The 24,101-nt window shown below is 33.7% G+C and overlaps 5 protein-coding genes across 7 annotated transcripts in view; 3 read left to right on the top strand and 2 right to left on the bottom strand.

Annotated features, from left to right (window-relative positions):
- The first annotated feature begins 4,222 nt into the window (after positions 1–4,222).
- LOC130612866 (zinc finger protein 347-like) lies at positions 4,223–5,080 on the top strand. Its single transcript, XM_057434206.1, has one exon. The coding sequence runs from the start codon at positions 4,223–4,225 to the stop codon at positions 5,078–5,080; it is 858 nt and encodes a 285-aa protein (XP_057290189.1).
- Positions 5,081–5,267: 187 nt separating this feature from the next.
- Positions 5,268–16,957, bottom strand: LOC130662309 (protein ARV1-like). The gene is made up of 8 exons (XM_057461140.1): positions 16,644–16,957; positions 16,086–16,205; positions 15,569–15,611; positions 15,187–15,303; positions 14,374–14,449; positions 13,766–13,914; positions 12,886–13,003; positions 5,268–5,405 (listed from the first exon to the last, which is right to left on the bottom strand). Exons 1-7 carry the CDS (start codon positions 16,725–16,727, stop codon positions 12,906–12,908), a joined length of 687 nt encoding a protein of 228 aa, XP_057317123.1. The 5' UTR covers positions 16,728–16,957; the 3' UTR covers positions 5,268–5,405; positions 12,886–12,905.
- The window catches only part of LOC130662306 (caspase-7-like), an 89,992-nt gene continuing 73,169 nt past the window's right edge, over positions 7,279–24,101 (top strand). The window contains exon 1 of the mRNA XM_057461134.1: positions 7,279–7,282. The gene's annotated coding sequence lies outside the window, so the exon portion shown is untranslated. The remainder of the gene's footprint in view (positions 7,283–24,101) is intronic.
- LOC130662303 (protein IWS1 homolog) lies at positions 7,636–12,738 on the top strand. Its single transcript, XM_057461131.1, has 3 exons — positions 7,636–8,477; positions 9,850–9,913; positions 10,036–12,738. The coding sequence occupies exons 1-3, from the start codon at positions 8,472–8,474 to the stop codon at positions 12,102–12,104; spliced, it is 2,139 nt and encodes a 712-aa protein (XP_057317114.1). The 5' UTR covers positions 7,636–8,471; the 3' UTR covers positions 12,105–12,738.
- On the bottom strand, positions 17,086–24,007 carry LOC130662307 (uncharacterized). 3 transcript variants are annotated; one of them, XM_057461138.1, is made up of 8 exons: positions 23,649–23,993; positions 20,876–21,010; positions 20,502–20,601; positions 19,973–20,078; positions 19,771–19,848; positions 19,418–19,539; positions 18,831–19,243; positions 17,086–18,286 (listed from the first exon to the last, which is right to left on the bottom strand). In XM_057461138.1, exons 1-8 carry the CDS (start codon positions 23,826–23,828, stop codon positions 18,158–18,160), a joined length of 1,263 nt encoding a protein of 420 aa, XP_057317121.1. In that variant the 5' UTR covers positions 23,829–23,993; the 3' UTR covers positions 17,086–18,157. The 3 variants fall into 3 exon arrangements, with proteins under 3 accessions (XP_057317121.1, XP_057317119.1, XP_057317118.1); XM_057461136.1 differs by lacking the exon at positions 17,086–18,286 and having other exon boundaries at positions 18,522–19,243; positions 19,973–20,075; positions 23,649–24,007; XM_057461135.1 differs by lacking the exon at positions 17,086–18,286 and having other exon boundaries at positions 18,527–19,243; positions 23,649–24,002.

Below are 24,101 nucleotides of genomic sequence, written 5' to 3'. Positions count from 1 at the left end.
ATATAACAAAAGAGCAGCTTTACACCGGGTTAGTTCTCGCTACTTTATTAGTATTCAAAAACGTGCCACGTGACATATAAGCTTACACATCTCAGCAATGAAAATAATACGTAATTTTAGTAAATCACAGCCCTTTTTCACTCATTTTCACAACGAAAAAGAATTCAAAAGCTTGAAATGCAGTGATAGCTTAGATCAGACATTTATTCGCTTAAGGAACACTTTGCATTTTCTTGTTCCGTGTATTTTTGGTAAGATTGCGACATGAAACTTCAGCAAAATCTGGATTAGCCCACAAATTTATATTTTGGATTTCGCGTTATCCTTCTTTTTAAAATTAATCGATGGCCCGTCTATAAATTCATCGGTCGTCCGTATTTTATTTATCGCATTACGTGTGTCTTGCTCCTGCGGTTACCATATTGCGTGACGGACGTATAAGGTATTTTAATATGGACTTTAGGTGGGCGTTCAACAGAGACTGGGCGTTTATTAGAGCATTTACGGTACTGTATTCTTAATTTGAAATGATCTTAATTGTGTTAGCTAATTCAGCCGACGTTTAAAACTTCTTGACATTTCAAAACGTGAGTCCCAAATTTTCCTATAGACTGGTTTCTTATTTTGAAAAACGAGTGACAATTTTTCCCTTCAATATTACTCAACTCGGTTTTTTTCTGGTAAGGTGAAGTTTACATCGAATGTCTCGTCAATGATCATCAAATATTTTTTTCATTCAACTGTTCACATGTCGAGGTTTTTTAAAGAGTTTATAAAAATGTTTCATTCATGATAAAAATACGTAGTCCAGTCACAGCCTTTACATAGACTTGACTTGAGTTTTGCCTGCAACAAGATTTTAAACCGCAATGAAATTTCGTCGTGTTTAACTGAATTTTTTCGATAACTTTGATTTACTTTATTTCGGGAAAATTGCCATGAACATGTTGAGGACTGTGAATGTAATTTTATTCTGCCTGAAACCATTTAAACATTTATTAGACTAGACTAAATACCAAAATGAAATATTCATTTTGTCCCCAAGATGAATTTTTAAGGCTGCCTACAATTACTATTAATATCGATCTAACTATCGGAGAGATATGTTTTCTAGAATGTTGGGTCATCTATTGTTCTGTTTTTTACTGCAGCTGTAAAAATTTTAAATGAAGAAACTAATCAAGATTCGAGAATTCCATGCTGTGTTTACATGAGACACAAAAAAGATTTACGCTTTAAAGTTTCACTCGCATCTGTTCATGATTAGTTTCCCGCTGTTTTTTTCGTGATATTTTTAGAAAGCAGCTTTTAAAATAAATTCTCTGCACGCTTTTTAACTCAGTTAACTCGAAAATGTTACACGTGTAAATTACGACACAAATAATAAGCAGGACGTCATGTCGAGGTTTTTATTTTGACGAAACTCTGTTCGTTTTTATTAGCATTGAAAACAAGGAATTAGTATGTTTTAAACTCCCCGGAAAAGATGAAATCAAGTTAAGTTGTTTACGAAAACGAGCAAACAAACAAAATCTTTAGTCTGTAAAATCTTCAGTCTTTTTTTCATTTTTATTGTTACTTCCAGCCGCATTATCTGTTTAAGCAGATTTCTTATCTGGAAATACCAAACAAAGGAGAATTAAATAATTATTTCTTGTATTTCACGATACAAGAGGCCGGCGAATAAATCAGTTAAGGAGGTTGGTAGGCTATTCCAACGCATAGGGGAATTGTAAACAGTCCAACGTGGGCAACCATCAATGCAGTGTAGGGATTTCAGAGGTGGCAGTCATTTAAAAAACATATAACTTAAGCTTTTTTCTTGGTTTAAAGAGTACTGACTTGTCTTAGGGAATCATTTCTTCGTCCATCCTTGTTCCCAAGTCTATGCCTAAAGTCCTTATCACGAGACGGCTATCATCATAACAGAAAATGGTCTGTAGCGAGATTACATTTAATCTAAAACTACTTTAAAAAAAATCTACATGAAAAATTTTTTGTGGCATTTTAAAACAGAGATTAGCGATCGGCACAATTTTTATATATTAGTGAGTGTTTCCACCAAGTTGCTGTAAAGTCCCATTAACTCATCGTTTTCGATATACTTTAAGGGAAGAAATTTTCACCAAAAAAATTGTTCAAGAACTATATCTAGTTTGCAAATAGTTCCAGATGCAAGAAGATTTCTTCCGCAAAATAAATTTAAAATGCGCATCCCCCGAATAAATTGACATTTTCCCAAAGAAATGTGTTTCCCAATTTTCAGAAATGTACATTATGGAAGATTCTCGAAAATATTTTCCTGAAAGTATATTTTATGCGTATCTAGAAATTTTATCGAAAAACTTACATCGTGGCCATCAATATAGCTAACATGTGGGTATTACTGTTTCTTGGATCGAAACGGGAAAAACTTTGTTGTTGCGAACACGAAAAGTTTATTTCAAGCGGGGAAGATGCTAGTTTAGAAATATTAGTTGTGTGCAGGGGCATTCCAGTCTTTTTTATTGACTTGTCTAAACATTCTATAAAATATCATAATTTACAACCCAGGAAATAATATTTGAGAGATCGTCCTTTTTTTTACTCTAGGAAAAGTTTGGGAAGTTTTGTGTTATAGTAAGTATATGCTTTTCTTGCGTTTCTTATTTATGTAAAATGTATTGCCATTCGGCATCAGGGTTGCAGAATTAGTTTGTTTTATGTCACATTATTGTGACACATGTTTGTTTATTTTTTGTAGTTTGTGGCGCGAATTTGCGAAGGAAAGTTAATCACAGACCACCCACCCCGTAGTTTTTGCTGCTAAGTTGCGGTAACATGCACCAATCCGCTCCACCACGCGGATGATTCCAAAGTATGGTGGAATTGAACATGCTGATATTAGCAAAGTAGCATCCTTTAGGATTGTAGATCTAATCAAATGACTAATTCCTATATGTGGTAACATTGACAGGTGAATTTTGACAAAATCGCAGCGCGAAACGGCGTTCTTAACTGCTTGCGGTTGCGATCTTTGAAATTTTTAAATACATTTTGTGCAGGGTTGTAGATATTGCCGTTGAAACAAACGCACCTTTAGCAAATTTTATTGCTTATTATTGTCCCCGCAAAATAATTTCTTGTTGTAAAAGCTTAGCCTTGTAAAAATTGATCGCATTTATTAATTTTTCCGTAAATATGTTTAAAACGCCTTACCGCAAGCAGTTATCTTTCTTAATCAAAAGTGTGAAAATGCGCGAAAATTAATGAAAACAAGAAAGTCCTTGCGAATGCTCAACATTGAAATTCTAGGAGATTCCAGATTTTTCCAGCGGACATAAAAAAATGAATAACCATGAATAACGAAAAATAAGTTTAACACAAATTATTATGTTGTTGTTCACTGTTTATTAAGATTTTCTGTTTTCACACTAAACAGGACATGCGATTGTATAATTCAATTTATTACATTGATCATTGAGAAAAGAAGTTTAACCGACAACTTTTCCCAGGAGATTTCCCGAGAAATCAAAAAATAAAATTTTTCTAGATTTCAGGATTTTCCAGAAGTGTGTCAACAATGTTTACGTTTAATGTAAATATTTCAAAACAGTCTTTCTGACTTAAAGTAATCGTGTTTGCTTTTTTAATCAAGTCAACATTAGGGACAGGTAACACCTTTAAATAGAGATGTTACCTGTCCTTATTAAACTACATAGCGGAATATATGAAGACCAAGTTTATGTGCTCTCCCTGTACAAGTAAACTTTCAAACTCAAGCTCCCTGAATGAATGAAGAAAATAGTAGAACGGCAGAGCTAGTGTCGTTCTTATTACTGGGAAAAAACGGGACATCGGGAAGAAGAGGGAAACACTGGACAGTGCTTGCGCGTTGTTTACACATTATTTAATTCACGCTCACATTAAACATTTCGTTATAATTTACTAAGAAGAAAAAGGAAACAAAAAAGTCGGTAATATTCTTAACGGGGACAATTACGTTATATAATGCAGAAAAATAAAGATATAACACAGGAAGCTTTCTATTTGATGTTTGAAGCAGGATGTTTTTATAGATTCTAATTTTCCATTAGTTATTCTTCGCTGAGAACGTATCACCAATAAAATTCACTGGTATTTTATGCATATAATCGATAATACATCGAGTTCCTTTGTCCTTTTGCATGATATGCAGAGGTAAAAACGACATCGATGCAACGACATCTACGCAACGACATCAATGCAACGACATCGATGCAACGACATCGATGCAACGACATCTATGCAACGACATCGATGCAACGACATCGATGCAACGACATCGATGCAACGACATCGATGCAACGACATCGATGCAACGACATCGATGCAACGACATCGATGCAACGACATCGATGCAACGACATCGATGCAACGACATCGATGCAACGACATCGATGCAACGACATCGATGCAACGACATCGATGCAACGACATCTATGCAACGACATCGATGCAACGACATCGATGCAACGACATCGATGCAACGACATCGATGCAACGACATCGATGCAACGACATCGATGCAACGACATCGATGCAACGACATCTATGCAACGACATCGATGCAACGACATCGATGCAACGACATCGATGCAACGACATCTATGCAACGACATCGATGCAACGACATCGATGCAACAACATCTATGCAACGACATCAATGCAACGACATCAATGCAACGACATCAATGCAACGACATCGATGCAACGACATCGATGCAACGACATCTGTGCAACGACATCTGTGCAACGACATCTGTGCAACGACATCTGTGCAACGACATCGATGCAACGACATCGATGCAACGACATCGATGCAACGACATCTGTGCAACGACATCTGTGCAACGACATCTATGCAACGACATCTATGCAACGACATCTATGCAACGACATCTATGCAACGACATCTATGCAACGACATCTATGCAACGACATCTATGCAACGACATCTACGCAACGACATCAATGCAACGACATCTATGCAACGACATCTATGCAACGACATCGATGCAACGACATCTATGCAACGACATCTATGCAATCGTACACCTAAAATTTTTCGTATTCAAATCCCATCTTCTCTCCAGCATTCATTAACACGTCATCAGCTTTTCCAATCAACTCATTCACCTCACCATGACCTTGTTTATTTCCGTCGTAATAACCAAAATGTACTGCAGCTTTTTTAGCCATCTTTTCTACTTCCCGCGCTTTCTTTAATGTATTCTTTGCATAATTAAGTTTCCACATAATTTCATCTCGCTTTGATTCGAATTCCGGCATTTTGGCAATGGTTGCTGTGTTATCCCCTAGATCGGTCTGTCGTTGTTGTGTTTCTTTCAATGTCTTTAGTAAGTCTGCATTACTACCCGAGGCGTCTAAATAGTCAAAAAAAAGGGAATAGAGAGCTAATGCAGTTCCAAAATATTCATTTAAATCTAAGACATCAGATTTGGAGAATTAATGCTTTTTACAGTATTTGTTTCAGATTTCTCTGTCCTTTATAACTATCTGCCAAATTCCGAAATGTTACTTCACTAAGTAAATTCACCTAACCAGTACGTCTTTTTCGCAATACCTTAAAGAAATTTTTTCTACATTTATTTTCGCGTTTAGGAGGTGTAAATCGAATATTATTTTAGAATACAGTCGACGCTCGATGTATGTAAAACTCTCAGGGGGCCGACGAAAAAGTTCGAGATTACGAAAGTTTGAGATAAAGGATAGTCGAGATATCGAGCGTCAGAAGCCTTTAAAGTTCGAGATAGCAAAATACTCGTACTTGTTTACGAAAGTTTTCGTTCTTGATTAGATTGTTTAGTCGAAAATGAGAAACAGAAAATAGACAGAATGTATGGATAATAGTATGCGTTTGTTACTACACTTACTTCTCTCCAAAGAAGCTAAAATACTATTCTGCTTTATCGAGGCTATATTATCAACAAAAGAGATTCTACACGTTGTAGCAGAGTGCAAATGTTTTTGTTCGAAAAATAAGGGAAAAGTTCGAGATAACGTGATAAAATAAGTAAAGGGGGCGGAAAAATTTTAGACACCGAGTTAGAGGTATAAAACGTAATTTTGCATACAAGAGATTACAATGACTGAGGGGACTGGAAAGTTCAAGACAACGGGTATTCAAGATATCGAGAACCAACTGTATACTCGTGATTGGCGCACCAGCCTGTATGAGCTAGCACGTGAAATTAGCCTCCCTAAGTATATAATCAACAAGCAACAAGTACAAGTTGAGTCTGTAAAACACGGAACCTTCAGCCTCGGCCAAAGTTTTGTGTTGTTTTTAAAAAAAGCCTAAAAAATTAAAAAAAAACCCGTCAAAACAACCTTCTATTTTTTGTGCATTAACGTCAGTATTTTTTTGCGAATTTCGTGAATTGGCATTCGCGAAATTTTCAAAGCGGGAATGTGCATACACCCTGTACGAACCAAAAACATCGTAAAAACACTCAGAACGTAAAGCACTCAGAACAAAACTGGGGTCTAATAACAGTAGTTGTTTAAGGGCAAAACAGAGCACGAGAGAAACTTTGCAAATCTGCGTAACGAGAATTAATAAATACCTACCCCTCGTCGCTAACAATAGAAACAAACACGACAAAAAACCGACTCCTAGTAACATATCCACATTGGTCAAACTTCGAGAAATCTAAATCGGTCCTATTCGTTCGTTAGTTTTTGTTCGCCAGTCCTCGGAAATCTTTTTTGTTTTGCAAGACCTTTCGAGCTCTTTTACAGCAGAGTTTCGTTAGCAATGTTTAAAAGTATGTTCCAATATCGAAAACGCATGCGTTAACCATTGATTTCGTACATGATTTGTTTCTGACTTTCGATAGGCTGTTTAAAATTATTCCTGTTTCTCATTGGTCTAACAACTGTTTCATGAACCTTATTGGTTAACAAAGTTAACGAATTCGATTTTCATGATTTGTTTATGCCTCAGGTGCGCATGTGTAAATTAGTTCATAGGCATGTTTAACAGAATTATACGCTTGAGTCAACAGAAAAATAAACTCGGTAAAAAACGAACGAGGATTTTTGTGTTGCTCGGAAGCCTCTCGTTTTATGTTTCGTTCTCGTGTTATAATTCGTTAGTTAACACTGCCCAAACAATTTATCGTTCACCCAAACCTGCACACCAAAGCAATATTTAAAAACGAATATACAGAATGGGGGCTAACATTACAACCGAAAAATTAAGCACCCTAACCACCATAAACATTCTACCCTGAGTTTACAAACCCTTGATTGGATAATGTGTTTTTGGAATTTATGTTTTCTAATCCGGTAACTTAAAGGAACACAAACACGAAGGATTGTTACTCACATAAAATCCTTGAATACACGAATTATCAGCCTCAAGGGAATTAAATTTCGTGAAAAGTTTTTGTCAATTACGCAAAAATTAAGTCTCTCTAAGATTATTAAAAAACTGGCTATTCGCAAAGGTTGAAAAAATTAATTCTCGCGAAGGGTTTCTTTTTTTTTTGTGAAAAACAGTTTACACCAGCATTTTCCGTCTGATTTACATATAGCGCTTATATGCACCCTTTTTCTTTTTTAAGAATATGCTTTATAAGAACATTAGGCTAGGATATCAGGACAAAAACAATGTCTGCTGTTTATAACAAACAAGGGTTAAGAGTAATCACCAGTCTGGTTGGAATTTTGATATTCTTATAAAAAAGCGTGTAATAGATATGCGAATTTACCATACCTAAAAAACCCTTGAAAACTAATTATTTTTTTTTTTAAATTAGTTTTCCCAAAGATTGATTCCCCTTAGGTCGGAAACAGCTTTATTTCAATCTAATAAAAGATTTTAGGCCTACTATATAATTCATAAAAAACTTTTGTTTAAAAGTACCCTAACCTAGTGGTCCTCAAGATTTTATGTTTGTTATAAAAACAGTGTAATGAAATAACAAGCAAAAGTTCGTAAACAAAACAACGTAGATCCGCCTTCCTTAACATTATTTTTCTGTACAACAACTGGCTCCAATTCAAACATTCGCAAACCCGTAAACCCAGTTAAACAACCATACCCAATCCGATTTAACCCGTGTAGGAAACGGATTACGTACAGCGTCTTTCAAACGTGCGTCTTCAAAACAGCTGCCTCATTAGCAGCATCTAACAAACATTTGTGAATCTATCTCGTTGTTTGAAAAGCCGCTACAAGCCGATTAGAATGAATATAAAACACAACTCGTTACCAGTCCTCATAAATAAACACAATATGAGTTAGTTGCCAGACCTCTACCAATAACGCATGGTTCAAACACATCTGAAGCATAATTGAAGTACTAAAGACATTACAGGGCGGGCAAAAATAAAAGAAGAAACACATAGATAGAAATTTTAGGCTTAAAACCGGGCAGTGCTAACTAAAAAACATCAGAACAAACAAAAATCTATGGGATTTGATGAAGGTAAGTGACATTGAGTGCATTTTCTTTAAACGTAATGACATTTAAGTAGGTACGTGGATACCTCTGTAGAAGAATAAGGAAGAAGCTTCGTGTCAAATTGTTCCCTTTCAATTTATTTTCAATTCCGTTGTACGCAAATTTTAACGGAAACAGAAATTTTACTGGTAAGAAGATGGTCTCTCACTATTTTTGTGCAGATTTGTGCTGACTCATTGAACACATACTCAGGAGGTAGATATGATAGGTATTTAAACGTTTCTTAAAGTGTTACCTTATTTGTACAAATTTTCGCGTGTACTCATTTTCGCGAAAAAAAGGCAAAATTAGTACGAAAATTTAAAGGCGCAAAAAAAACAATTTTACAGTTTAGATAAAAGAAAGCATCTACATATTTTCTAAAAAGCAGCATTTTACTACTTTTTCCTTGTAAATTGTGGAAGAATATAAACTTCCACGAAAAGTCATACGCGCGCCATAGATATTTTTGTTGCTGCATGAAAATTAATAGAAGCGAAAATTGTACGAATGGTGTATGTGTAAAATAAGATGGTCAACGTTAACCAAACCGATTGGAAATTGATTAGGTTTAATGTTTAAACCCGATACACAAATCACAAACTACTTTTGGAGATTTAAAGGACTATATCTCAGTAAGGAATCAAGTATAATTGACATATAATCAACTTTTGGTATCCTCTCTTTAAGCCCTATCCAGTTTTTATTATTAATATTATTATTAAACAGCGTTAAATATATGCTATATATATAGTTTCTGCCATACTCGTATTGAAGAGTGACAAACACGAGGAACATCCCGTCAAGGTCTGAAAAATCGGGAAAGCGATTTGGCTAAACTAATCAAATAATGTCGGAGACAAATCCTAACTCAAGTAATTTTGCGATCACTGACAATTGAAATTTAACAACTTCGCAGTGCGTATTTTCGTTATAAAAACAGTGCCTATAATTCGTTGTAGGACAAACTTCATCCGCTTTTACCCGCTTTTGCAATATATAACGTACGGAATTGTAAATGGGAACCAAAAAATTCAATTTTTTTCTTTTAGGGTTGTCCGGTGTTTCCTAGCCTAATAAAAATTATTTAATTGCTAGGTTATATATATTGCAGAAGATCGCCAGTACTAGGCACCAACCTTATACCCAGAGATTCTTGCCTTTTTAATGTTAGCCATCAAGCAACTACTAGCGGCTTTGAAAACAGGCAACAAACTCCTAGGAACGGGCATGATTTATAAATCAAATAAAGTCATCATCGCGTTTACAACGGTCAGGCGATACTACACGAATCGCTGTCTACAGGCTTTCGTAAATAGTATTAATCTTTTGTCTTTTATTACAATTTGCTTTTTAGTTTAGCGCCATGAGGTTGGCTACGCTTATCATTTTAATCAGTTTTGCATGTGCACAAGACGAAGGTATGAATAGTTCGAAATTCTTTTTTTAGTCGCAAAAAAATCTCTTCATTGATACATGCCAGACAATTACACACATATATGTTCTCAGCTAGAGTGCGTATTTTAGGGTTCTTTAATTTCAGATAATTACGTGGATGAATTAGAGTTTGATGGAGACGAAAGCGAAAATACTGTTGTCGCTTTAAACGAACAACGAAGGAGTGAAGGCGAGAATGTACAACGAAGAAGTGTAAACGAGGATGCGGAGCCTGATACCAATATAAACTACGAAAAGAGGTCATTGGTTGAGACCTCCACAAATTTTAATAACAAAGAAATAAGCAGCGGCACTTTACTGAAAGGTCAACTTTCGGAAGAGTTACACCGACGTTCGTTTATCGACAGTGATAGCCGAGAAAATAAACAAAATGAAAAAATCAAAGAAACACGAAATTCAAATTCAAATGAAAAGGCAGAACCTAGCAAAGAAAGTAATACTGCAGAAATCAAATCAAACGCTAACACGGAATATATTTACCACGCCCCGAAAAATAATAACGCCATTGAAAGTGACGATTTAATGGCACAGGCATCACCCCCTGCAATTAAACACGAACAACCAGACAAAGATACGAACAAAAATATAGATGACTTGATGGCTTATCGAGACAAACGAAACATAGCGCCAACATTTCAACAGATTCATGACTTTATCTATAAGGGGGATTTAATGTCGTCTGTTTCGAATGAACGTCGAAACGAGCTGACGGCGACAGCATCCGTTGCACATAAAGTAAAATCCGACAACAGTCGCCAAAAACGAAGTAAGAATGTCAAAAACGATTCAGGAGAAACAAAGGGAGAATTGAATAACATATTTACAGAAATTAAAGCTTCTAAGCATCATAAACTCACGAGAAGTGACATCAGACAGCTCGCCAAAAAAGCTGTCATGTTGGCGACACTTAAAAAGCTTGACGAAGTGCATAACAAAACCTCCGCTAAAAAGAATGCAGTCACAAAACCGAAAAAGAAGACACCGAAAAAGAATGACAAAAACAAAAAGGCAAACAAAAAAAGTGAAAAACAGACACTCAAAAAGAAGGAAAAAACAATTAAAAAGAAGACAACTGCGAAGAAGAGCGACAGTAACAGTAAGGGAAGTAAAAAGAAGGCTTTGCCGTTTTCTGGTAAAGACGTCAAAACAGAAACACAGAGTGACAAGATTGCCGACGTTTTACTCCATAGCAGCGACGTGTCCAGTAAATCATCAGAATTCTCAGAAGATATTTCAAGTAGTAAAAAGAAAAGTGCAAATGACGTTTTAACGGACGAAGCTATGGAGAAAGGTGGCAAAACGTCAACTGCAGACACGTCAATGTCAACGGCAGCTTCCACGGCGTCGACAACTGAAACGAAAGCAGAAGACAACATTGACGCACTATTTGCGCCCGACAAAAAGACAACAGTCGACAAACATGACGACACAACGAAATCTGATGACGACATATTTACTAACATGAGAACAATTGATCAATCAACGGAAGTGTCGAAGAAAAGCGATTTACCAAACGCTAACATCAATGATCAAATAACATCGCTGAGATCTGCTTTAGAAAAAACGAATCCAAGTAAAGTTCCAACAAAGTTTTTGTCAGACCTACCATCAGGAATAAGAATGATAGCCTGGAAAAAACTATTAGAAAAAAAGAAAACAGAATTGGCCCAACTTGAAACAGCAATGGGTGGGACAGCAACGGCGAGTGGAACAACCGAGACGGCCGCTGCTACTGATAAGCCAGTTATGATTAACATCGATATAGACCAAGATAAAATAGAGAAGGATGCAACAGCACAGCTAAAGAATGTAGAGACAACAGACACGGAAGCCGAGAAGAAACAGCTTAGCGATAAAGAAACAGATGATGCAAGAACATCTCAACACGTTCACTACCTACAAAAACATATCAAAGGAGCGAGAGCATTGAGAAAACTAATCGCTAAAACATTAGTTGGTCATTGTAAAACAACCGGTAAAAGAATATTAACTGCTTTTGTTGCCATGGATAAGGCACTGGCTCGCGCTCAAGCTATTGCTACTGTGATTGGTAAAAAGTTTAACATTGACACCGATAAAATTGATGACCTTGTTGGCGATAAAGAAGACCAAGTAGTGGAAACATTCCTGCGGGATATATTTACGAAAATATAAAGAATCTTGCGGGACATACGCATAAAGAGAAAAGCATTCTTGCAACACATTTACAAATCAAAAGCATCTCCATAAAATGGGTAACGTTGACGTAGACATGAACGAATTTATATAGCATATAAAACTGCTGAAAGTATAAAATTATGAGGTAACAAGGTTAACAAACTACGCTGCACTCTTACTCATTTTCCAAAAAAAAATAATTATTTTAAACTTTCCTCCAACATTAAAAATTCTTTAATAGCAAATTTACTTCATATTTGTTAAGATGATAGTCATTACAATTCAACTCTTTGTCTACAGAAAGATTTTTTCGAAATAATATCTCGACACTTAGCAGTTGGCGATAGTTAAAATTGGCGATTGCTTAGAACTCAGTTTTATGCATGACAAACAAAGAACTAGGACGCATGATGTAACGGCAATACAAGTGCATTTTTTACTACAACTACATTCTTAAAATCATATACACTATGCATTTCTTTAAATCTAATTTTTATTTGATATTACTATATATAATATAATCATTTTGAAGCTTTAACATTTTTGGCGGGACGCATTTTGTACTTATATTTTTTACAATTGTATAAATTTTGGAGATATTTTTACAAATTTTTGACGCCCAATTTCATTATGCTGTTTGTTCTCGTTATAACGCCATCTCCTCCCTGTGCCCTCCATAACGCCCTATCTAAATGAACGCTGATAACCGCCCCTTTTAACCACTCTTACGTGCTCGTGCATATATTGGCACCTACAAATCATATACAAAAAGACCAACCTATTTTTCCCAGAAATTAATTAGCACCAGATTTGCACACTTCCACTGATCACTTTTGTCACTATAAAAGCTGTCAACACAATTATAAGTGAACGTCTCCAGGATATCTCAAATGTTACTAAAACAAAATCAAACAAAAATTAGGTTTCGAAATCATAACCTTATTACTGTATGACGTATAAAGAAACGCCCTAAATTTAATTTAACGCCTCTAACCTAGCGCCTTATAGGCAAAATAACATAAAATAACTCCATAGCGTATTGCCTTGAATAAGCGCATATTAAATTTATCGCTCTACGGCCCGTTATAGAGACTTACAAGAAGTAGCGAAATTAAAGGTGGCCAGATTTGCAAGGATTTAAGCTCATATAAAAGCAACTGAATTTCATTAAAGATTTAGGTAGCTTTCTCTATTACTTTTCATCTTAAAAGTATAAGCTCAATATAACAGTTAGTGCACAGTTCTAATAAGCGCTACGGTGGTCGACAAAAAAGAAGTGAATAAACTTCCACTAATTTTCAGGCGTGCGCAACGGACCTGGAGGTAAATTCGCGCATATTCAGACGCATGAATGCTATCGAAGGCCAACAATTTTAGAATTTTGAGTGGTATAAATAACCCTTTTAAAAAGCTTTAGTCGCTACATCGCAATTTTAACTTTCAACAAATTGACACAAACTGATTCTGATCAACTTTAGGTGTGACACGAAATCTCTATAAAAATGGCCGTATTTGTCCGTCTGTCCGCATGAAAAGTGTCGTGCAACAGGCACACGAAATAACGTGTAATTAAAAGACCGACGACCCCGTGGATTTTCCCACTGGACTAGTTCATTTATAATGTAGCAAAAACATCTACTCTTATAAAGATCACATACCGTTTAACGCTTGTGCATTCGATGTAATGACGAAAATATTTGTAAGCCAAATTGATAACAACAGCTCATTTGCGCCCCACACTGCGGCTGCCATATTAAACAGTTTTCCATAACTTGATAGTAGGAGCATCTTGATAACCTTGAACAAACTGGAGAAAAATGGTAATAATAATGGCTTTAAGGAAAACGGAAAGTTGAAGGAATATCTTTATTACGTATTTTCTCTAGTAAGCGCCCTCCCCTTTTATACCCGAAATTTCTAAGATGTAGAAATCTTGTGTTTATTGGCAGGAATAAATTTTACTACTGATAAAAAAAAACGCTGTTTACAATTTTCATTTTTCAAATTTTTAATAATCGCCCTCCTTCTAAAAAGCGGCTCCCTGCCCCCAAATTTGAAAAATTCAGCGCCGGGGCGCTTATCAGAGGAAATACAATATAATCATACGTGAGTTTAAAAGTTTAAATACGGTAGATAATTTATAAATTGTTTGAGTACGACTAAATCAAACATGCAATACCTTATTATAATAGTTGGAACTAGGTCGCGTTATTGGTTTCTAATATTAACAGTATTTTCCAAAAATACCCAACATAAAGAAACATACCTTATTCTAATAGAGCAGCGGTAGTAGCAAAGAAACGTGACCAGTATGTAGATAACAGAAAAATGGATGAAATATTCTATGAAAATAAATAAAAAACAATCATTGACGCTACGTTCCTAACCACCTATTATTGTTGATAAGTGAACTGCCCATTTTTAAATCATAATTTTTAATCACGGGTTAGAAGAAAAAAGGAATATGTCCCGATAGTTAAATGTCTTCGCTGTCCAGTACTGTTTGTTCCAAAAAAAATTGGATATTTTCCTTTCTATTAAAAATCTTGCCCAAAACAGTCCGCTCCATGCAGAATGGCAAGTTAAACCACTCCAACTTTTCCGCCATACGCAATTTCGTCAACCAATCAGAACACTGAGTATTCACACTTGATGTAAAAACGAAGCTCAGAAAAATAATATTTGAGCATTTCCCAATATTTAAGATTAGAAAGGCACGTAAACTTTTTTTGTGGAGTAAGTTTCACCATCTTTATTAATAACGAATCTGCGAATTTTTTTTATTATTCTCCATTAAAATAAAAAATATTTTTGTTTTCATTCTATCTTTGGCGCCCTTCTGCAAGTGGAAATTAAAAATAAAACGGACATTGTTAAAAAAATAATAGTTGCTCCGCTCCACGCTTTTTTAATCCGCCTAATGGAAAACCACCGTAAAAAAAGACAGTTTTGACTTTTATTCAAACACTCTTTAAAAACATTACTGCATAGTTGCTATTTTTAAGACCTCTCCTCCCTCCTCTCACTTCTTTGTGTAAAAAGGAAGGGGTCTTCTAGTTATGCATTACCTACGACTTACCAGACAGTGTGAGAGCAAACACCCACAAAAAATCTCTCTCTAAAACAGCATGCCAGTTGTAACAATTCTCCTTGTAACTCGAAGATCTTGAGTATGGCAGTTGAACTAACTTGATATCTACGTATGATTAAGAATGATATTTTGCTTCGAAGTGTCCATTAACACAAACGAAAAAAAAGTATAAACAATGTAAATTTTAAAAGCTAGACGATATTGAAGATCAATTTCCTAAAAACAAGGAAATCCCAATTAAATCCCCATTAAAAAAAATTGTATTGACTAGAAATAAGCAGAAAGATTGAACAAATTGATAATATCCGAATTTTGACTTCTCCAAATATCCATGACACCACCCTGATCAAACTTCAATACAAAAGGATACAAGTATCACAAACCAGATATAGCATAAACAATCGTTTTTGAATCTAAAATAAAATAAAATCCAACATTTTATATACTTCTTTCGTAATATTTCTTCTTTATCACTCTTCATAGGTTTCCGCAAAAACAACTTCAAAACTTGTACAAGTCTCTCTCTCTTTTAGCATTTTGATACAAAAGATTGTACAATAATGCAAATTCTTTAAGAACCTTTCAATCCTTCCAATATTTTTACTTAAAAATAGTTCTTATCAACAAAAACTAAAATTCTCCTTCACTGACATACTGTATCAAAGACAATATTTTGGAAATTCCTGACAAAGTGCACACCCTGTCAGATATTTGCATGTTAAGATTTATATTAAGTTGTGTTAACCATGAAATCATTTTATCCCTCTCACTGATCTTCATAAGACACAGAAGGGTGGGGTGGCCTGTACAACACACACAAAACTCTCAATAAACAAACAAAAACATTTAACTAACTGCAACACAGAGTATAAACAAACTTTACTTACATTTAAATTACGATTGAACAAGACATGCTTAAATGCTCTTGATTTGTGGAGTAAAATATCAAGCAAAAGCAAAACACTGTCGTACTCTGTATAAATATCCACGATGTTCCCACAGGTTATCTAGAAAATTATTATGTAAAACCAGCACACTTAAAACTTTCATGGTGAGTTTTCCTGGACTCTAGTAGCTACAGCTATCTAGCTGTTGAGTAAGAGCTAGTAAACAATCCAAAAAGACAACAGACAAGTATAACAATCGGTGACTGTTAAAGTGTGATTCCTTGCAAATCAACAAGTGTACTCAAGTATTACATTTTTCTGTTTGAGCGTTTGGCCAAGAAGGAGTGGACAAAATTTAAATCTTGGTTTGACATTTAGTGTACAGTTTCCAATTTGTAACTCACCTCTGGCAGGAACAAAAAAATAATGTTGGCCTCTTTAGCCTATTTCTGGTATATCATATCTGTACCGTGTTGTATTCTGTGTTGGGAAATATGACAATTGACTTTATACGAAAAGAAAGTTACTTTTGACCTACCGATGACTTGAAATACTTACACAATGGGATAACTTTGTAATTCCATTGTTAAATCTTCTATACAAAGCTGAAGCAGTTTTGCCACACCAGATGCATACATACATGTGTTCACTAAATTAATCTATTATTACGTTTTAAGAGCTTCACATGATTGGACAGCGGGATACCAATTTTTTAAATTGAGACTTGAGTTTTTTAAAACAATTTAGTAGGAAAAACTTGTCTAGAATGTGATACTTAAGGCTTTAAAATAGATTAGTCTTTGCAATAAAAAGGATATTTTGCAAGAACTGTATTTTGATACAAACTGAGAAAGACTAAAATTGTAATTTTTGTAATTTTAATAACAGAAGAAAATACAGGTTAATGTAAAGCATCCTGAATTTAAAGAGTGTAAGCCTCTAAATATTGAATTTCTAAAACATTGAAGACCATAGCATGACATTATAAAACACAATGGTGTAAAAATAATAATAATATATTTATTCTTTAAAAAAGAAAGAACAAATATTATGTACAAGAAAATAAACTACTTCCGTTACTTCCACAGGAAAATAATTTTATATCTTTTTGGGTTTTTTTGTAAATAGAAAAAAAGCCCTGCCCCATATAGTACCCTCAATGTACTGCATGATAAACTTAAAAGAAACTAAAAACTGAATTAATTCCTCTGAAGTTAATTGTATTCTTGTAGTTTTGTTTGTTTGTTTGTTTGTTTGTTTGTTTGTTTGTTTGTTTGTTTGTTTATCTGTTTGCGTTCCTTATAATATAAAATCCAAAGAATAAACAAATATTTGCATGTAAGAGAACATGGACCAAAAACAGTAAAAAAAAAACAAACAAAAAAGCAAAAATGACATACTCGAAATAACGTAGGAATAATATATATATAAATCTCAACCAGCATTGACAAACCTGTTGTAAAAACATGGAAATTTATTCTAGAAACCAACATAATAACAACATAACAACATAATAAAAAAAGCTCTGTAACTAAACAAATAACCTAAGAAAGTCTTTTTAAAATTTGGAGGTTTTGTAAATTTAGCCATGTTCGCATTGATTAATCCTTAAAAAATTCTCAGAAAAATGCTAGAATTTAATTTAAGTAAATGAATAGGTTTTTATGGGAATGGGCCTGGGAAGGTGACTTTTGGGTAAATATGAAAATTCATCATTCCGGAAAATATTAAAAAAAATGGGGGCGTGAGGAAAAGATGGTTTATCTGGTTTCCAAGGAGACTGATTAAAAAATAAAAAATCAAGGATTTGAAACAACAGATAAAGCAAATAATGTAAAATTAAAAAAACAGTATGTTTATGGTTTTTCATATTCTCATATTTTTTAAACGTCACAAATGTAACGTGAATTCTTACCTCTCCTAAAATAATTTTTACACAAATGACAACTATGAAAGAATATCATAAAAATATATAGTCCCTTTCCTAAATAAATAGAAAGAAATAATTGAAAAAATTCAAAACTGTAACATTATTGAAAGATTCTGCCACAACTTTTTTTCTTCTTTATATATCACCTTAATGAGTAAGGCATATTTAGTCGAGGTTTGGGTAGCTCACCAAACATACCAGTGGAATCTTGCATGCTTCTTGCAAGAGCTTTGATTGAATCTGCTATGTGATTTGGTGAAGGAGATGGTTCCTGTAGGAAGTAGCAGATTTATTTTAATTCACAACTATTAGAAAAGGTTTATTTTAATCTAAATTATAAAAAATAGTGGCCGAATAATAAGTAAAATTGGCTAACAGTGACTATAAACAAATAGGACTCCTCAACAGGTATTGGTTAAAAGAATTAAAATAAGAACTGAGAAATATATTACTTTAAAAGAAAAAAACTTTTAATGACTCATCGAATGACCCTTTTAAAATTTTTTGTGAAAAACAATATTTGCAGGAATCAGATCGATGTTTTCTCAAAGAATTAACTTTTACGATAAACATATGATAAATAACCTGTTTGGTAAAACCATAAGATACATAAATGGTTTTTCTGGATCTTTTCAATCTTTTTGTATCGTTTCAAAAAGTGGATTAACGATTTTTATGCAATAAAGTGAAAGGAATTTATTTCTATTTTGCAAACATTGGAGTAAAAAATGATTTGGCAGATTTAACTTCTGCGATTTTGGCCAGATTATATAATCGTTTCTTTTTTCCTTAGAATACATTTTAAACAAACTCACCTGGTTTTCATCATCACTCTCAGGTTCATATGAGTTTTTCATGTTCATAAATAGTGGTATTTCAACTGGAACTGACGTAGCATATACTCTACTACCGTGACCCATACCACGCGTAGTATGTGGAATGCCAAATCCGCCACTACTTTCTAAGCTTGTTGCATCACCGCTGCTGTCTTCTTCTGATTCGTAAAACGGCTCACAACTTTTACTATCATGGAATCCTTCAAGGTCAAAAAGTGCATCATCGTTTTCAGAATATGTCCGGCTTCTCATCGATGACTGACTGGAATTTCTTGTTCGGTGACTATTTCTGGAAAACCCTTTTCCTTTAGGTGACATTATCCTTGTTGGCAAAGACTGGGCAATGGTAGAGTTATCAGTCTGATCTACACTTTTTAATGGTATTGGCCGTGCTAAACAGTAATTACATTGTAAGCAGCATTACAACAGGAAATTTGAGAACTGCTTCAAATGTTGTGGGATCATCATCATTAAATATTTGAAAAGTCATGAAAGGTTTTAAAAAAGCCTTTATTTTAATTTACATTTGATGCGCTAGCATTTCTTACCTAAAAAACATAACTAACCTCTTATTATTTGTGGAAGATCAGTTGACTGATCTCTTGATTCGGGGAATGGTGTGCCGAAGTATGATTCATTGATGGAATCAAAGAGAGAATCATTTGATATTTCGTATTGTCTGATGTTTCTAAAACAAGGTTTATAAACATCTTATTTCATAGCTAAAGTTAGAAAGGCTAAGGTTAAGAGTGGTCAGCTGTTGTCTGTTTACACTGTAATTTTTTAAATAAAACTTAAAGTAACTTTAATGCATGATTATTTATAAGATTATTTAACATGTGTAAGATTGGAAAACAGAGGCTTTCACTCTTTCCTTTAGAATAATTTGAACAAAAATAGCTTGTAAGAAGATTGTTACTTTAAAATATATTCTTTGTCCTGATTCGCCTTTCTGGTGAGTTCCAAAAATTGATAATGCTGTTTTTCTTTGAATATTCTAAAGAAAAATTGAAAAATAAAATATATTCAGGCATATCGTTTTCCAATAAACAAGTTGTTAAATCCACTAGGGTAGCATGAAGACTACAAGCATCAATTAATAGAACAACATTTAATTATACCGAATTTTTTCGTTCATTGCTTCTTCTTCTGTCTTGATCAGTTTCTGTAAAAATTTGTCAAGCTTTTCTGTTACTTCATAAATGTTTTTCTGCTGAAGATTTACTGCTATAAACATAAAAAAATGTATATATAATAATTATAAATAAACAAAAATTTCAAACATAAAAAACCCAAAAAATTAAAATTAGAAAAACAGATTGTGCATAAAACTCGATCATAGCTGAAAGTTGATATATTGGCACCTGTACAAGTTGTGTGAAAACTAATTTTTGTAGGGTTGAAAATGTTCTATTTTGCAAAGACTTATTGATTTAAAGGATAAATATTGAGAAATCAGCCTCTTAGCTATATTGCCAATCACCTATAAAAAATCTAAAACAATTTCAGTTATTTTGGTCTCATTGTTGCAAAGCAGTTGCTTTCCCAACATTCACAAATACAAATTTATCAAAAAATACTTGGCACAAAACTGTATGTACTTGATATATAAAAATGTAAGGAAAAACTAATGCAATGAACTACACGAACCTGTATTTTCCTTTCTTTCATCTGGTTTAAAAACCTTCATTTTAAATGTTGTGGAGTAAGATGAAGACTGTAAAATGGTTTGAAGCAATGTCTTGTCATGCTGAAAATAGTAACATAATTAAAGTTACACCTAAATAATTTTAATATTGCTTGATTTGTTAAATTACTGCTTATTCTTACATCCATTTCAATGGTGATTAACATTATTTAATTGCAGTTTTAATATGGCTTAAAAATAATTTAAATTTTAACTATACCACAATACCACAATAAACCTTGATAAAATCTTGTGACTTTTACATTATGTGTCATTAAAGCTAGAAGAACCACTTATACAGTATACAGTATACCAACAAAATATTCCTAGGACTAACCTCCATTGTTGTTGGTAAAAGAACTCGGTCCACTCCTTTAATTGCATGAAGTGCATGTGTATCACATCCACAATTTAAACAATTATAAACTATCCAGTCTCCATAAGGTCTTTCCTTTGCAAGCATGCTTTGAGCCTAAAATAAATTGCATGTTACTTGCAAACATCCTTTAGTTGGTTTCTGGAAAAAAATTAAACACAAACAACTATTTTAGTGCAAAATTTTGTAATTTTTTTACAACCATGGTACAAAAAGCAAAAAATTTTACCAGGTCTTGCTGCTTGGTGATAAAATAAGTTGAGATGTGTCTATTTTCCCTTAAGAATTTAAGCAACAGCTAAATTATTGTAGACAAAAAAAGTGCCACAGTAAATAGCTTTTGCAAATGAACTAAGTTAAAAGAATTCACAAAAGTTTTCCACAAAGACATGACAAGAGTAATTTAATTATCAGTATAATTTAATTATCGTATATATATAATATAGGCTACAATAATGATCTAAAAAATTTAGTTTAAAGGGGCACTACAGTGAAAAAATATTTAAAAAAAATGTTATTTTGATAAGACAATACATAATATGTAAGAATAAAACTTTTACAATTGTTAAAAATCTTTATTTGTACCTTAATTGGGTCTGTAAACATCTTCAATTTTAAATAAATTTGCAAGGTTGCGTAAAGTCGAGAGGACTAGGTCCGAATAAATAAGCATACGTCACATCGTGCAGAAAGTCTGTGAGCTCAGCAACACACCTTCTAAAAGTTTGTTTACTTACTGTTGATATTGTTCGTTGATAAGACGTCTTGTAATAATGACCAAGATTATAACTTAGAAAACATAGAATCAGATAATTCTCTTCATGAAAGACGTTTGAAATCGTGTGGCTACAGCCACATGATTTCGAACCTTTTTGTGTCTCACAAGGGAGAAATTAATAATGATGCAAAGTGACAAGGTGTCTTTTACTGACTCAAAGTAACGTTCTTAGCAAAATATTTCCTTTTAAAAGAAATAAAAAATGTATTTATTTGCTTTTTTTAACATTCTTTTGTCAAAAAACTTTATCATTTGCTTCAGTAAAAAAACTTTCTTACTTTACAAGCCAATTTATTTTTATTTCACAATTCAGCAATATTTTTCCTCCGCACACGCTTTTTTGCGCACAAATGCAAACAAATTTTATGTAACGTTGAAATTTTCTCTGTGATGGAGGACCATTCAAATGTGTGACCGAAAGATCGAATAATAGTGATAAGTTGGTAAAACCTCCGTTTATATTGTATAAATAAAAATCATTCTGATGATTATGGTAAGTCATAAATGCGTTGCAGATGCTACTGACTTATAAGTGGTTGTTTTGACAAAGCTGTTTTAGAAACTACATTATTAGCATTACATGCAGCCTTAAAAAGTTACAAAGATTGAAGAAAATGGGTACATTTACCCCCTGAAAATATTCAGCATGTCCTTCCGTTAAAAAAGCTTCTTATTTGAAAAACAAAGAATAGAAACTTGAGCGCTACGATAGATACATATGTAACTAGAAAACTTTTTTGTCTGTGTTTGTATTGGAAATTTGTATGTTCTTTTATTTAATATAAAAATATACAAAATGTTATTTGGTTGTGTTCTGTAGATATAAATACAAATATTGAAATGAGAAGAAATTTAGAAAATTAGAAATTTAGTGGCCCCCAGTGGAAACAATCCACTAACTATAGGTTTTTGTGACTTTCTGGGCTAGCCACTTTAAATATTTATTATTATTATTATTATTATTAATGAGAAGAAATGGTTCACTAGCTAAAATGGCATTTTTACAAAGTGGTAATATTTTAATATGGAAGTTTATTTCCTGCAGATCTCTTTTAAAAGAACTATCTGTGAAGTGCGCCAACCAAATATAAAAACTTTGATCGCTTGGTAGATCACCTGCATGACGTATTTTGTTTAGCCATTTTTGAGTTCTTTCTTTTTTACAGACGGGGTTCTTTGAAAACTTCTTTACACTTCTCTGATCGTTTGGTACATCGAAACGCAGAGCAACTAACCATTTTTAAAGATTTAAACGTAAATTATATACAAAAAGCGATTTAATGTAAGCCAGAAGTCTTAACATGAACGTTCTCTGCGCTCGCTTAAACTTTCTGCATGATGTGATGTCATTATTTATATTCGGGTCCAGTCCTAAATGAAATCGCGCCTGTCTGTTTTTTTAAGAGAAAAAATTGAATATGCGAAGGCTTGTATAACAATTTTAAATAAGAAAAATAAGTGAAGTTTTTTTTATTTCTTATGCTTTTCTGAGTACGTAAAAAACAAGCAAAAAAAAGTGATTTTTACTGGAGTTCCCCTTAAAAAAGCAACTATGCTGAATTCTTGCGGTCGGAATGCTTTCCGATGGGGTACAAAGTGGACTTTTCATGGTCAAACCTTCACAGTAGAAACCTTAATTAAACAGAATTTACAAGCAAAACAGCGTTAAAATATCACAAAATGGCAAAAATTAAGCAGCATCTAAAACATATTAAAGATTTGACTAAAAAAGAAAGGAATTCTACACAATGGCTGCTTAACCTGAATACTGGCCTGAGATTGGTTCAACCAGTGTGATGACGCAAATCTGACCGCAAGAATAAGTAAAACTTGCTTTTACAAAGAGCTCTCCTTGACTTAAATTAGGGTGAATTGACCGATTTGTGGTCCCTCTTCCCCTATATTATAATTACATTTTCCCCATGCCCACTTATTGAATTAAACTTTATTTCTTACCACTTCAACTCCACTTATTGCCAGCTTCACATCAAGTAACATTGCACTGAAGAAGGGGTCGCAATTTTCTAATTCATCATTGAAGTCAACTTGTATCAGGTCTCTACCTCTTACTTCTCTAACCCCGTCAGTAGTTACATTAACGATGACATTCAAGCAATTGCAGAAGTATTTTCCCATTATTTATTCACAAGCAGGCAAAATAAATGTACACAGCATGTAACTTCAAATGCTAGCTGGATGAAATAGCGTGTACCCTTGTATAAATAATTTACAAACAAAACAAAGCACTTGTCTTGCTGCACAATTTCCAGGTTTATTTTGGGTTCATAACAGACACGCGTAGGCCGTTTATGGTGGAGATGCTAAAATAACAACTGGCCATAACAACTTTAACCAGGTTCTTGCTTTTTGATTTGCATTATCTCTCTTATACAGCGCCTATCTTATTTC

Source organism: Hydractinia symbiolongicarpus, chromosome 10, assembly GCF_029227915.1.
Source record: "Hydractinia symbiolongicarpus strain clone_291-10 chromosome 10, HSymV2.1, whole genome shotgun sequence".
Taxonomy (NCBI): Eukaryota; Metazoa; Cnidaria; class Hydrozoa; order Anthoathecata; family Hydractiniidae; genus Hydractinia; species Hydractinia symbiolongicarpus.
Note: the sequence above shows the minus strand (reverse complement) of the source record. Positions and strands in the feature narration are given on the sequence as shown.

Coding starts and splice junctions, on each gene's coding strand:
- LOC130612866 (XM_057434206.1), top strand. CDS start 4,223: ATGCAACGACATCGATGCAACGACATCGATGCAACGACATCTATGCAA.
- LOC130662303 (XM_057461131.1), top strand. Junction 9,914..10,035: donor TGCATGTGCACAAGACGAAG/GTATGAATAGTT, acceptor CTTTAATTTCAG/ATAATTACGTGGATGAATTA.
- LOC130662309 (XM_057461140.1), bottom strand. CDS start 16,727: ATGTATGTATGCATCTGGTGTGGCAAAACTGCTTCAGCTTTGTATAGA. Junction 14,450..15,186: donor GTTTGCTCTCACACTGTCTG/GTAAGTCGTAGG, acceptor TTATTTTCATAG/AATATTTCATCCATTTTTCT. Junction 13,004..13,765: donor GAATGCACAAGCGTTAAACG/GTATGTGATCTT, acceptor ATTTTGTTTTAG/TAACATTTGAGATATCCTGG.
- LOC130662307 (XM_057461135.1), bottom strand. CDS start 23,828: ATGGGAAAATACTTCTGCAATTGCTTGAATGTCATCGTTAATGTAACT. Junction 20,602..20,875: donor TTTTACCAACAACAATGGAG/GTTAGTCCTAGG, acceptor TACTATTTTCAG/CATGACAAGACATTGCTTCA. Junction 19,244..19,417: donor TCTTCCACAAATAATAAGAG/GTTAGTTATGTT, acceptor ATTACTGTTTAG/CACGGCCAATACCATTAAAA.